The 12,619-nt window shown below is 40.0% G+C and overlaps 1 protein-coding gene across 1 annotated transcript in view; it reads left to right on the top strand.

Annotated features, from left to right (window-relative positions):
- Positions 1 to 11,528, top strand: part of LOC107508521 (probable ubiquitin carboxyl-terminal hydrolase FAF-X) — a 29,670-nt gene extending 18,142 nt beyond the window's left edge. The window contains exons 9-11 of the mRNA XM_036235745.1: positions 10,136 to 10,266; positions 10,442 to 10,720; positions 11,523 to 11,528. Of these exons, the coding sequence (XP_036091638.1) occupies positions 10,136 to 10,266; positions 10,442 to 10,720; positions 11,523 to 11,528 (416 nt within the window). The remainder of the gene's footprint in view (positions 1 to 10,135; positions 10,267 to 10,441; positions 10,721 to 11,522) is intronic.
- Positions 11,529 to 12,619: the final 1,091 nt, after the last annotated feature.

Genomic DNA, 12,619 nt, shown 5'->3' with positions numbered 1-12,619 from the left:
TCTACTGTTGAATCCTCCTAGTGTATTCTTGATATCAGTTACTGTAGTCTTCATTGCTGTCTGGTTCATTTTTATGGTTTCTGTGTTCTTGTTTATGTTGTTGGGATTCTCATTGTGTTCATCATTTCTCCATATAAGTTCACTGAGCATCCTTATAACCATCATTTTGATCTCTGTCTCTGGTGGGTTGCTTGCCTCCATTTCATTTAGCTTATTTTCTGGAGTTGTCTCCTGTCATTCCATTTGTGGCATGGTCCTTTTTTTCCCCTCATTTTGTTAGCCTCTCTGTGTTCGTTTCGATGTGTCAGGAATATGTGTTTTGTCTCTCAGCCTTGGCCAGATGGCCTAATGTGAAAGGTGTCCTGTGTGGCCCAGTGGCGCACTCTCCCCGATCCCTTATGCTGGGAGCTCTGGATGTGACCTGTGTGTGGGTTGTGTGTGATCTTCTGTTGTCGCCAAGACTTTATTGCTGTTAGTAGATCAGTGGGTGGGATTAACGCTCAGGCTGCCTAATCGTGGCAACTGGCTGCACCGACAGGGTAAGAGCTGCCGTGTGTGGCCGACCCCACTGAGTGGGAGGTGCCCCAGCAGGCTCCTGTACTTGCTGCACCCACCCTTTGTGTGTATCACTGCTGGACCCCGTCAGGAGTTGCTCCGTTGTGGTCTGGTGCCAGCCTCCAGATGCGCTGGTTTTGTGGCCCCTTGGGATGGGTTCCCACATAGGCCAAGGTCAGCCGCTGCTTTTGATTGCTCAGGACTACCCGGTGAGAAATACAAAGTGATCCGCTGATGGTTGTTGCTCATGCTGAATCCATAGGTAAGTGAAAGAGACAACACTGTAGGCAGCTCTCAGTTATCCCCTGTCCCTGACCTATAGCAGTTTAGCAGTGCTCCTCAAGGCCTGACACTGCATATCAGTTGCCTGTAAGTCTTTGAAACTGGATGAGCCTCTGGGTGATATGTATGTTGAGTGGTGCAGGTACCCTGGGAATCTCCTGGGTCTAGTGAATAAATTCCCGCCTGCCACTGCAGTGTCAGTGTATGTGCCAATACTATCTCAGAGGCTTGCTGTACAAGTTTCCACTCATAGCAAGGTCAGCCGCTGCCCACCGTGGGCCTGAATGCACCATCCCAGGGCAGGGGCATCTGCCTATCACTGTGCAGCAGGCACTTGGTGTACTGGATGGGGCAGGAGCTCAGGGAGTCCAGGGCCATTTGGCCAGTCCAGACTCATGCAGTCCCCTCGAGAGACTGCAGCTCGTACAGGAGGCAGTGGTCTATCCACAATTGTTTTTTTCTAAATGAGCTCACTGTGTTACCCAAGGTCTGTTGCCTGTGCTCAAGAGCCAAGCAGTGCACAAGAAGCTGCTTATCAATGGGTTGTAGGCACTTTGTGCCTTGGGTGATGCAGGATCTCAGGGAGACAAGGTCTGTTTAGTCAGTACAGCCTCAGTGTTGCCTAGACTTGTCCTTGGTTTTCCCACTGTAGACATGATCAAAGTGGGCCCACCTGCCATCTGGGGTGGTCCCACAGATCTCTGCACTCCCCCAGACACAATGTTGCAACTCTTGCAGGGAGCAGATTTCCTCCTGCCATTGATTTCTGTGCAGTGCCTACCTTGTACCACCCAAAGTTGGTTGACTGTGTGGATTGGGATTCGTGGGAGGGGAGAGGCAGGGCTATGGCAGTTCACTGTCAGTGGGCTGCCTGGCGCAATTTGTGGGTAGGATGGAGCTGGGTTTCAGGTCAGTACAGCCTCAGTCTGGCTGCAACGTTGGTAACTGTTTATGAATTCCTGTGTAAGTTCCAGATCACAGCAAGACCAGCTTCTGTCTGGGACTGGCCCACAGAACCCCAAAATCTGCCTAAGTTTGTGTTGGCAGCAGTAATCTGCTCGATCCTATCTCTGAAATGTAGCTCAGAGCCTGGCTGCCCTCTGTGAATGCTTGGTCCTTTATAGGAACAAGGCTTTACAACCATCCAGCAGCAAATGCCCCGGGCAATCTGCAGGTTGGGCGGGGTGGGCTTCTAATGGCTCTGTGGGAGGCGTCTGCACAGTCAAACTGTCATGGCGTGTGGATTACCCTGTGGGGGGGCCGGACTAAGACACAGTGGTGATCACCCTTCTAGCCATCGTTCTGATGCCAGGAAATGCAGACTTTCTCAGAATGAATCCCACACAAGCCTCTGACCTGCTGCCAGTGTCCTGGGTGAGTGTCCGCAGGTCAGAGAGCCTGTGCGTGGGTCATTCAAAGGGATGTCTAAGGGTTCATTCTCCTCCTTTCTCGCCCAGACCGCCAGAATCTCCTCTTCCCTGGGCTAGGACCCTGGGCTGGAGAGCCTCCAGGTGAGACCAGTACTCTCCCCTCTGCAGTCTCGTTCTCCCTCCTGGTGATTCTCCACCACTGTGGGTGCAGGTCCAGCCTGATTCATGACTTGGCCCCTCCTCTCAGCTTCGATGTGGCTCCTTTATATTATCAGATGTAGGTGTTATGATCAGCTGGGCTACAGGTGATTCTCCACATTGATTATTTTATAATTTGATTGTACTTTCAGTGTGGACCTAGAACGAGACAAATGCTGCTTTTTCCTAATCTACCATTTTCCCCTTTCATCTTTATTCTTGTTCAGCAGTTACTTCAGTAAAGTCTTTAGGATAGAGATTGGAAATTTTATTGTTGTAGAAAGTCAAATAGTACATATTTTATGCTTTGTGGCCCAAGAGACAAAATCAAGGATGCTATGTAAGTACTTACGTAAATGAGGGAGAAGTTTTCTATAAATTTTTAGTAGTGAAATTCAAACTATATAAATGATAATGTAGTGATTACTGTTCAAAATGGAAGAGTAGGTAAGTGCTGTGCTTGCCTCCTCCCATGACCACAGCAAAGTTACAACTAAACTACAGGACAGCTAGCATTGAGAATTGCCCGAAGTGTAGCTGAACAAGCCTGCAACTAAGAACATAGAAAAGAAGCCACCTTGAGACCGGTAGGAGAGGCAGAGATACAATATCGACTCGTCCCGTATCCGCATGTGGTGTTAAAAATTGGGAGGGATATCTCAGCTGCAGAGGAACCCCCCTGAGGGGTGAGGGGTCTCAGCCCCACACCAGGCTCTCCAGCCCTGTATTACAGTGACAGAGAGAGAAGTTCCCACAAAATCTGGATGTGAAAATCAGTGGAAATTGTGGCTGAGTGATACAAAGGTTGTCTGGAATTTCAGGCTTTCCTCTTAAAGGGCCAGCACCTGGACTTACTCGCTGACATACTCATTTGCACTGAGCTACAGGGCTGGGGTAGCAGCCTGAAAGGTGCCAGGACATACCGGGGAGAACTGAATTATCTGTCTTTAATATAAGGAATGGACAGATAGTGTCCCCGTGGGCAGTTGTGCTGGCAGAGGACATTGTCATTTTATTAATATCTCCACCATCCCAGCATGCAGACACAGGTAGCCACCATATTTGAATCTCGATCAGCCTGGTAAACCATTCACATCATCCTAGTGATTCCCTGAAACCCTACCACACCCAGCTGGCTAGGCCCAAAGTGGATCTTGCATACAAATGGCCTCTCTTGATGCATGCTGCGAACTTGCCTAAAATCTCTGAGATTCACACACCTTTGAGAAAGAGCAGCATCTGACGTCAGCGTGCCCTGTACCTCTTGGTGAGCAGCCCCAAGCCTAGAACTAGTGGCAGCAGGCCTTGGTTTATGGCTTGGATTCAGAAAGTACATCTAAGTGTATCCTGGATGGTGGCCATCTGCAGATTGTTTGGTGGCTCCTGCAAGGTGTCCCTAGGCAGGGCACAGACTGTGCCTGAGCTTGGCCTGAGCTTGGCCTGAGCCAGAGCACCACATTCAAGGCTGACACACCCAAAGGGCAAAGTCAAAGGCACCACAGCCCTGCTAAAACAAATCGTGATTTTTAGGATCTGCCTATGCACAACAGCTCGTCCAGTGTAGCCATGGCTAGTCATCACAACCATTTAGCTAAAGGTCAATCCCTCCCACTGACGGGCTAACAGCAACCAAGACTCAGCAACAACATAACCCATACAGAGTGACATTCCTGGGGCCCCTGGCTCATGTGAACAGGAAGACTGTGCATCTGGGCCTCACAGGACCACTATTACATAAGGCCACTCTACTAATACTGGGAGACCTAGTGGCCCACCCAAATACATAGAAACACAAGATGGCAGCCATAATGGGGAGACAAAACATGTCCCAAACAAAAGAACACAGCAAAGCTGTAGCAAAAAAAAACAAACAAAAACAAACAAAACAAAACAAAACAAAACAAAAAAAAACCCTGAAACACATGGAGACAAGCAAGTCTGTCAGAGTTCCAACACTGGTTATGAAGCTGCTCAGTAAACTTAGAGGAAGGGTAAATGAACTCACTGAGAATTTTAACAAATTTTAACAGAGGTAGAAAACAAAGAATCAGTCAGAAACGAAGGATACAATATAATAAAATGAAGAATATATCTGAGGGAATCAACAGTAGTTTGGACAAGGCAGAGGATCAAATAAGCGATGTAGAAGACAACGTAGCAGGAAACACCCAGACAGAGCAGCAACAAGATAAAGGAATCCAAAAAAATAGTTCATGAGGCCTCTGGAACAGCGTTAAGCATAAAAACATTCACATCATAGGGGCATCAAAAAAAAGAATAGAGCAAGGAACTGAAAATCTATCTTAAGAAATAATAACTGAAAACTTCCCTGATCTGGTGAAGGAAATAGGCATATAAGCCCAGGAAGCACAGAATCTCAAGATAAACGCAAGGAGGCCCACACCAAGACATCATCATTAAAATGTCAAAGGTGAAAGACAGAATGTTAAAACAGCGAGATAAAAGTTTCCATAAGATTGTTAGCAGATTTTTCAGTAGAAACTTTTCAGGTCAGAGGGATTAGCACAAGATACTCAAAGCGAATATTCAAAAGTGAAAACAGACCTACAACCAAGATTACTCTACCTAGCAAAGCTATCATTTAGAGTCAAAGGACAGATAAAGAGCTTCCTAGACAAGAAAACCTAAAGGAATTCGTTAACACCAAACACGTATTGTAGGAAATGTTCAAAGATTTTAGGAAAAACAAGATAAAAAATGTGAATAATAAATAGCAACAACTACTTATCGACAGTTACTTTAGATGTATTTAGATGTATTTAATTCTTCAATTGCAAGATAGGGTAGCTAATGGGTAAGAGAGCAAGATCCTTACATTTGCTGCCTGTGAGAGACTGACGTCAGATCAGAAGATACAGACAGGAGGTAAAGGATGGAAAAAGATACATGAAAATGGAAACCAAAAAAGCTAGGATAGCAGTACTAATACCATGCAAAATAGACTTTAAAACAAAGACTGTAACAAGAGACAAGGACCCAGTAATCCCACTTCCAGGAATGTATCCAAAGAAACCCCAAAACTAGTTATAAAGTGATCACACCAATGTAAGTCTGGTACCCACTTGACATCATACATACTTATTACGGTGTTATTGATTATATCCGCCCCCCCCATGCTATACTTTACATCATCATAACTTTTTTAATAACTAATTTGTATTTCTTAATCTCTTCAGTTTTTTCACGTACTCCTCAAACTCCTATGTGGCAACCACAAAAATGTTCTGTGTATCTATGAGTTTCTGTTTTGTTTATTTTGTTCTCGACATTCCACACTTAAGTGAAATTGTACGATGTTTTTTTCTGTCTTACTCCACTCAGCCCAATACCCTCTGTTTTTATCCATGTTGTTACAGATGACAAGATTTCGTTTCTTTTTATGGCTAAGTAATGTTCCATTGTCTGTATGTCCCACATTTTCTTTATTCATTCATCCACAGATGGACACTCAGGTTGGCTACTGTAAATAATGATATAATGAACATATGGATTCACATGTCCCTTCTAAGTAGTGTTTTGTGTTTCTTCTGATAAATACCTGGAAGTGGAATTAAGTGTTGCTGTCCTAGCTTTTTTCGTTTCCATTTTCATTAATATTTATATTCAAAGTAATTACCGATAGGTACATAGTTATTATTATTTTATTCATACTTGAATATATATACATATATATATATATTTTAAAGTCCCTTTAATATTTCTATAATACTGGTGTGGTGTCAATAAACTCCTTTAGCTTTTTCTTGTCTAGGAAGTTCTTTATCTGTCCTTCAATTCTAAATGGTAGGTTTGCTGGGTTGAGTAATCTTGGTGGCCTTGCTTTTTACCACTTTATATATTTCTTGACAGTCCCTCTGACTTGCAAAGTTTCTGCTGAAGGTCAGCTGACATTCTTATGGGAGCTTCCTTGCAGGTAACAAACCGCTTTTCTCTTACTTTTCATATTCTCTTTGTGTCTTTAACTTTGACATTTTTGGTATAGGCCTCTTTGAATCTTTGGATTCAGTGTGTGTGTGTGTGTGTGCGCTTCGTGGGCTTGTACAGCTATTTTCTTCACCAGGTTAGAGAAGTTTTCAGTCCTTATTTCTTCAGATAGGTTTTCAATTCCTTGTTCTCTTTATGCTTTTGGTGGTATCCCTGTGATGAGAATGTTAGTACGTTTGATATTGTCACAGGGGCCACTTAAGCTATTGACATTTTTTATGATTCTTTTACCTTTCTTTTTGGGTGTTTTCCACTGTCTTTCACCTTGGTCATTCAGTCCCAATTCATCTCCTTTATTCCCTCAAATATATTCTTTATTTCGGTATTGCATTCTTTTTTCTGACTGGATTTTTCTGTGTGTTTTATGTTTATGTTTATATTTTTGTTTCTTAAAGTTCTCACTGGGATTGTGGAGCATCGTTATAACCAGTTTTTTGAACTCTTCATCTGGTAGATTACTTTTGTTTGTTTCATTTAGTTCTTTTGTGGGGTTTTGTTTTCTTTTCTTTCATTTGGATAATGTGGGGTGTGTTTTTTTTCTCTAATTTTTGCTCATTTCTCCCTGTATTCATTTCTTTGTATTAGGTAGGGGTGTTCTGTCTCACAGTCTTAGTAGAGTGGCCTTATGTGGTAGGTGTCCCGCGGGTCCTAGTGGTACCATCTCCCTGGTCACCTGAGCTCGGTCCTTCAGTTGTGTTCCTCGTGTAGGTTGTTTGTGCCTTCTGTATTGAGCCTTGGTTGCTGTTAGCCTGTCAGTGGGAGGGACTGACTTTCAGGCTGATTGGTTGTGAGAACTGACTGGCTGTGATCGCGCGGAGGAGCCGTTGTGCAGGGGCTGACCCTACAAAGCAGGATTCCATTTAGCAGGGGTCTGGTACCTGCCCTGTCTGCCCTCTGGGTGTGTCATTTGTGGAGGTATTTAGGTGATACTCTGGTGTGGGCTGAAGCTGACCTGACGTGTTGGTTCTGGAGCCTCTTTGCAGAGGCTAAGAACTGAGGCTGGCTGTCCCTAATGCCAGTCTTGGGGCTGTTCTGCAAAAGGTACAGTGTATATCAAGGCCAGATGCTGTTTGCTTGGGGTTTGTGAACCTTTATGAGATTTTAGGAAAGGCCACAACAGGAGCCAGTTCTAGCCTTTTTTGTAGATTTGCTGCTGAAAGTTGTTTAGCTTGTTATGGTTTTAGGTGTCATGGGTTCTCAGGGATTCATCAGGGCATGGTGACTGGTGTTAACCCAAGTTAGGTAAGGTAAGGTCAGGGTTCAACACCTACTTGGATACTGTTGCCTGCCAGTCCTTGCCTTGAAGCCAGACAATTTGGTTCCTCCTCATATGTCCCTTTTGAGCTTCTCCTACTGAAGCTCAGAGAAAGTGAGTTAGTTCATCAGCAAGTAAATCTATGCCCAGGGCCCTTTAAGAGGAATGCTTGGGACTCCAGCAGTCCTCTTTCTCAGTCATCCGCAATCCCTGCTTGATTTCACAGCTAGAAATTATGGGGACTTTTCTTCCCCTGGCATTAGATCCCTAGGCTGGGAAGCCCCGTGTGGGTTGGGACCCCTTGCTTTTCAGGAGACATCTCTGCAGGCAAGATATTTCTCCCATATTTTAAAGGCCACACGTGGGTGTGGGACCTGCCCATTTCTCTTTTCTTGCCTCCTCCTAGTTTTGACGTGGCTTCTTTCTGTCTTTAGTAGATTCTGTCCAGCTTGTCCTTAGGTTGTTCTCAGTGATGGTACTTGTGTGAATTATTTGTCATTTTGATGAGGTCATGGAAGGAAGCAAGCCCAGTGTTTACCTACCTTGCCATCTTAACTGAAATATACCATATTACTGTTTTTTGGTGTTTTGGTTTTTTTTTTTTTTTTTTTTTATGTAATATAACTTCTGGGAAGAAAGTTAAAAACACCTATACCTTTTTTAGCCTGTGTTTATTTATATAACATCTCAGGGTATTTTCTAAGAATAAGACCATTCTCTTTCATAAGACAGATTTAATCCAAATTGGAAAATTAATGTCATTGATGGACCGATGTTTTTTGAAAAGTGCAGACCAGTTGTTTTGTATACTACCCCTCAAATTAGGCTTTGTATGCTTCCTTATTATAATCAATTACTTCACTTTTTAAAAACTGATAAAATTCACATAACAGAATTTACCATCTTAATGTATCAAGTGTATTCACATTGTTGTACAACCTCTACAACTTTCCATCTTGCAAAACGGAAATTCTTTACCCATTAAACAGTAACTTCCCATTTACCCTCTCCTCCAATCCTCTGGCAGCCACCATTCTACTTTATATTTCTATGATTTCGACTTCTATAGATACCTCATGTAAATGAACTGATACTGTACTTATCTTCGTGTGTCTGGCTTATTTCACTTAGTATACGTGTGCAGAGTTAATGTTGTGGTATGTGTCAGAATTGCATTTCTTTTCTTTTTAAGGTTGAATTATGTTGTACATATATAACACATTGGTTCATCCATTCATGTATCAGTGGACACTTAGGCTGTTTCTCCTTTTTGGCTGTCATAAATATTGTGGCAGTGAACATTTTTGTACAAGTTTTGGTGTGGACATGTCTTTGCATTCTCTTGGGTTTATGTATCTGGAGATAAATTTCTAGATGATACGGTAACTCTATGGTTAACATATTGGAGAACTGCCAAACTTTCCCAAAGTTGGGTGGATCATTTTCTATTTTCGTAAGATAACGAGGGTTCCAGTTTCTTCACATTTTCACCCACACCTGTTATTGTCTTTTGATTTAATAATCTCATCTTAGTTGTTTCGAAGTAGTATATCAATGTGGTTTTCATTTGCTTTTCTTTAATGGCTAATTTCTTTCTCCATGTGCTCATTAAGTACTAGCGATTTGCAAATCTTTGGAGAAGGATCCATTCACAGCCTTTGTTTTTTTAAATTGGGTTATTCGTCTTTTCATTATTGAATTGTAAATGTTCTTAATATATTTAGATACAGGTCCTTTAACAGAGATATAGTTTACAGTGGTTTTTTTATTTGAGGAGTATTTCCACTCTCTAAATGGTGTCTTCTGCACAAAAGATTTTAATTTGAGTCTACCTGTTTGTTCTTTTCATTTGTGCTTTTGGTATCTTGCCTAATCTAAGATCATGAAGATTTACAACTGTGTCTTTCTAAGAAAGGATTGTCTTCCTAATGTATCCAAATGTCATGTTTTTATAACATAGTAAAATAGAAATAACAAGCTTTTCTTACTTGTAGCTATACACTAGGAAATAGTTGTTTCTTTTGGTCTTTTCTTGAAACCCAAGTTTCCTTTCAAAGACGAAAAATAGTTCACACATAATGTCACATGAGGCAACTAATTGAGAGCTCTTTTGGAGAAAGCTGTGTTTGTTTTTGTGTTTCAGGAAGAACTAATTCTTTTTCGGTGTGTTGTATGTTTTTTGGTTTGGGGTTTGTTTGTTTGTTCTCTTATTTCTGGTTATTGAAAGGAGGACATGTTGATTGAGGTCTCTGTATAGGAAACTGTTCACTTCGTGTGTTGAATTGACAGTTAAAGAGCCCTGATTAACAACCAGTTCCGGTCTGGTTATGTCTTGTAAAATTTGATCTTATTACTCAGCCTAACTGATATTTATTGATATTTCATATCAATGATAATACTCTTCAGTATATCAAATATGAAATAGTAAGAACACACAAATTATGTTAATTTGTGTTTATTTTCTTTACAGATAGCACAACAGTAGAAAAATTAAGAGCTATTTGTTTGGACTGTGCAAAACTTGGGGAAAATAACCTCGGACCATCTCTTGATTCACTTTTCTTTGGTCCTTCTGCCTCCCGAGTGCTATACCTAACAGAGGTTGGTTTTTTCCTTTTCAGTACTGTAATATTTACATCATATAGTAATATAAACGTAATATTATAATTTTTTGAAATGGTTAAACATTTCTTAATAATGATAATAAGTGAAATAAGTGTTTTAAATTATTTTCTAACACCTTTTAATACATTTTCCCACTCCCTCTCTATTCCAGGTAGTTTATGCCTTGTTAATGCCTGCTGCTTCACCTTTGGCAGATGAGTCCTCTGACTTTCAATTTCACTTCTTGAAAAGTGGTGGATTATCTCTTGTACTGAGTATGCTAACACGAAATAACTTCCCACCAAATACAGATATGGAAACTCGAAGGGGTGTTTACTTCAATGGTCTTAAAATAGCTAAACTGTTGCTAACTGCTGTAGGCTATGGTCATGTTCAAGCCGTAGCAGAAGCTTGTCAGCCAGTGGTAGATGGTACAGATCCTGTAACACCGGTAATAATATTTTGTAATCTTTAAAATAAATACTATAATTAATGTTTAATTTTTAAAAATAAACATAGTGGCTCAAAGTAGGGAATGCAAGTTTAATTCAGTCTACCAAGTTATATTAAAATGTAAAAATCCTACATGATTACACTGTTCTCAAAGGACACCTCATTCCCCTTAAGTTTCATTTCAGTTGTTTAAGTCTCATAAAAACTTCACTTGCATCTTTTTAACTCATACTGACAGGTATATAAATAGGTAGGTGATTATAAAAGATTTATTTGGTATATTCCCTGCCCTTCCTTAACACCATGACAAACATAACCTGTTAGACTGACTAAAGCTTCTCTCTGCTCTGATATCCTTGATACGAATCGCCGAATGTTCTCAAGATATGTTGAGATTTGATGCAGTGGTTAATGTGGCATTCAGTTTTCACTAAATTTGACTTTGTTTTTTTGTGTTATAAGATATGGTTTCATTAAGTTGTTGACTGAAGATAAAATGGTTTAGGGATACAGATTTTTTCTTTAGTTCTTGGGAAACTTTGCTTAATGAATAGATATTTGCTATTTAGAATTTTCATTGATTATTTTAGGTAGTATAATAGTATCGTAGGTTTTGTTTAAAAGAAGAGTTTTCATGCTAAGGCATTTTAAATCAAATAGAATAGATATTCTGGGGTGGAGTGGGCAGAGTTGGTGAGTAGGGGATCCAGTGAAATAACTTAGGCCTTCTGTTGATAGGTAAATGGTTTATTTATATTGTCCTCTCAACTTTTATATAATTCTGAAATTTTCCATTAAAGGTTTAAAGAAAATAGCGGTTTATACGACCAAATTTAGAAAAGAAGTTTACAGTGCTCTGTCTTTAAGTTTGATTTCTTTATACTTTGGGTTTTATACATATCATTAAAATACATACAAGGCCATTTTATATACCTACTTGTTCTCTCTAATATTTACATTTAGAAAAGTGTGCAAAAAATGATACATAGGAACAATAGTGTGTAATCTCAAGTTGCTTACATTCAGGAGAGCTAAATACAAAGTTAGTATTCAAAATATGTTTACTGTGGAGCTACCTACAATATAAAGAATTGATTTACAATGTGAGAAATATAATGACTATTGAATAAAATTAATTCTTGATGTTTGTCCTCAGACATTTAGGAACTTATTTATACTGTTAAAACCTTTCTGTACCATTTCCAAATATTTATTTTTTTAATTCGTTATTTAACATAATTCCTTTTCCATGAAGAGCTGGAGGCCTTGATTTTAGAACAGAAAATATGTGGGTCTGTGGTAAGACATGAAAAAAAAGGTATTTATTCTGCAGAACATACCTAATTCTCACCTCAATTTGAGTTAAATTGGAAATTAATATATCAATGGCAACCTTATCAAGAAAGGTTTCCATATAAGACAAAGTGCCACAAGACTTTGCTCGACTAAAAAATAGTTTGGTTAAATTGGTAAAAGTTATTGTTTTAAAACATAACTTTTCATTTATTCAGTAAATAGTATCTTGTACATCTGGTATAGTCCACATATTGCTAGAGATTTTGAGTTAAAAGCTTACATGATTTTTGTGCATGTTTATTGGAAACAAGTAGTCAAAATACATAGAGTACTTCTTTGCTAATCGCCATACTGTATCTCATTTTATCATTCATATAGTCATAATTTGTGAGTCACTGTTAATATACCGATTTTGTAAGTGAAAATTAAGATATAGGTTACCATCTTTTTTCCCCTGGTTACCCTGAGAATTCTTTGTCATTGATTTTTGATAAATTTAATATGTTGTTCTTGAAGAAGGACTTTTTGGGTTGACATAATTTGATGTTCTGTTGACTTTTTGAATTCCAACGTCCAGCTTATTTCTTGGTTTTGGGAAATT

Source organism: Rousettus aegyptiacus, unplaced genomic scaffold (genome assembly GCF_014176215.1).
Source record: "Rousettus aegyptiacus isolate mRouAeg1 unplaced genomic scaffold, mRouAeg1.p scaffold_m13_p_19, whole genome shotgun sequence".
Classification (NCBI taxonomy): domain Eukaryota; kingdom Metazoa; phylum Chordata; class Mammalia; order Chiroptera; family Pteropodidae; genus Rousettus; species Rousettus aegyptiacus.
This window is presented reverse-complemented; position numbering and strand designations above follow the sequence as displayed.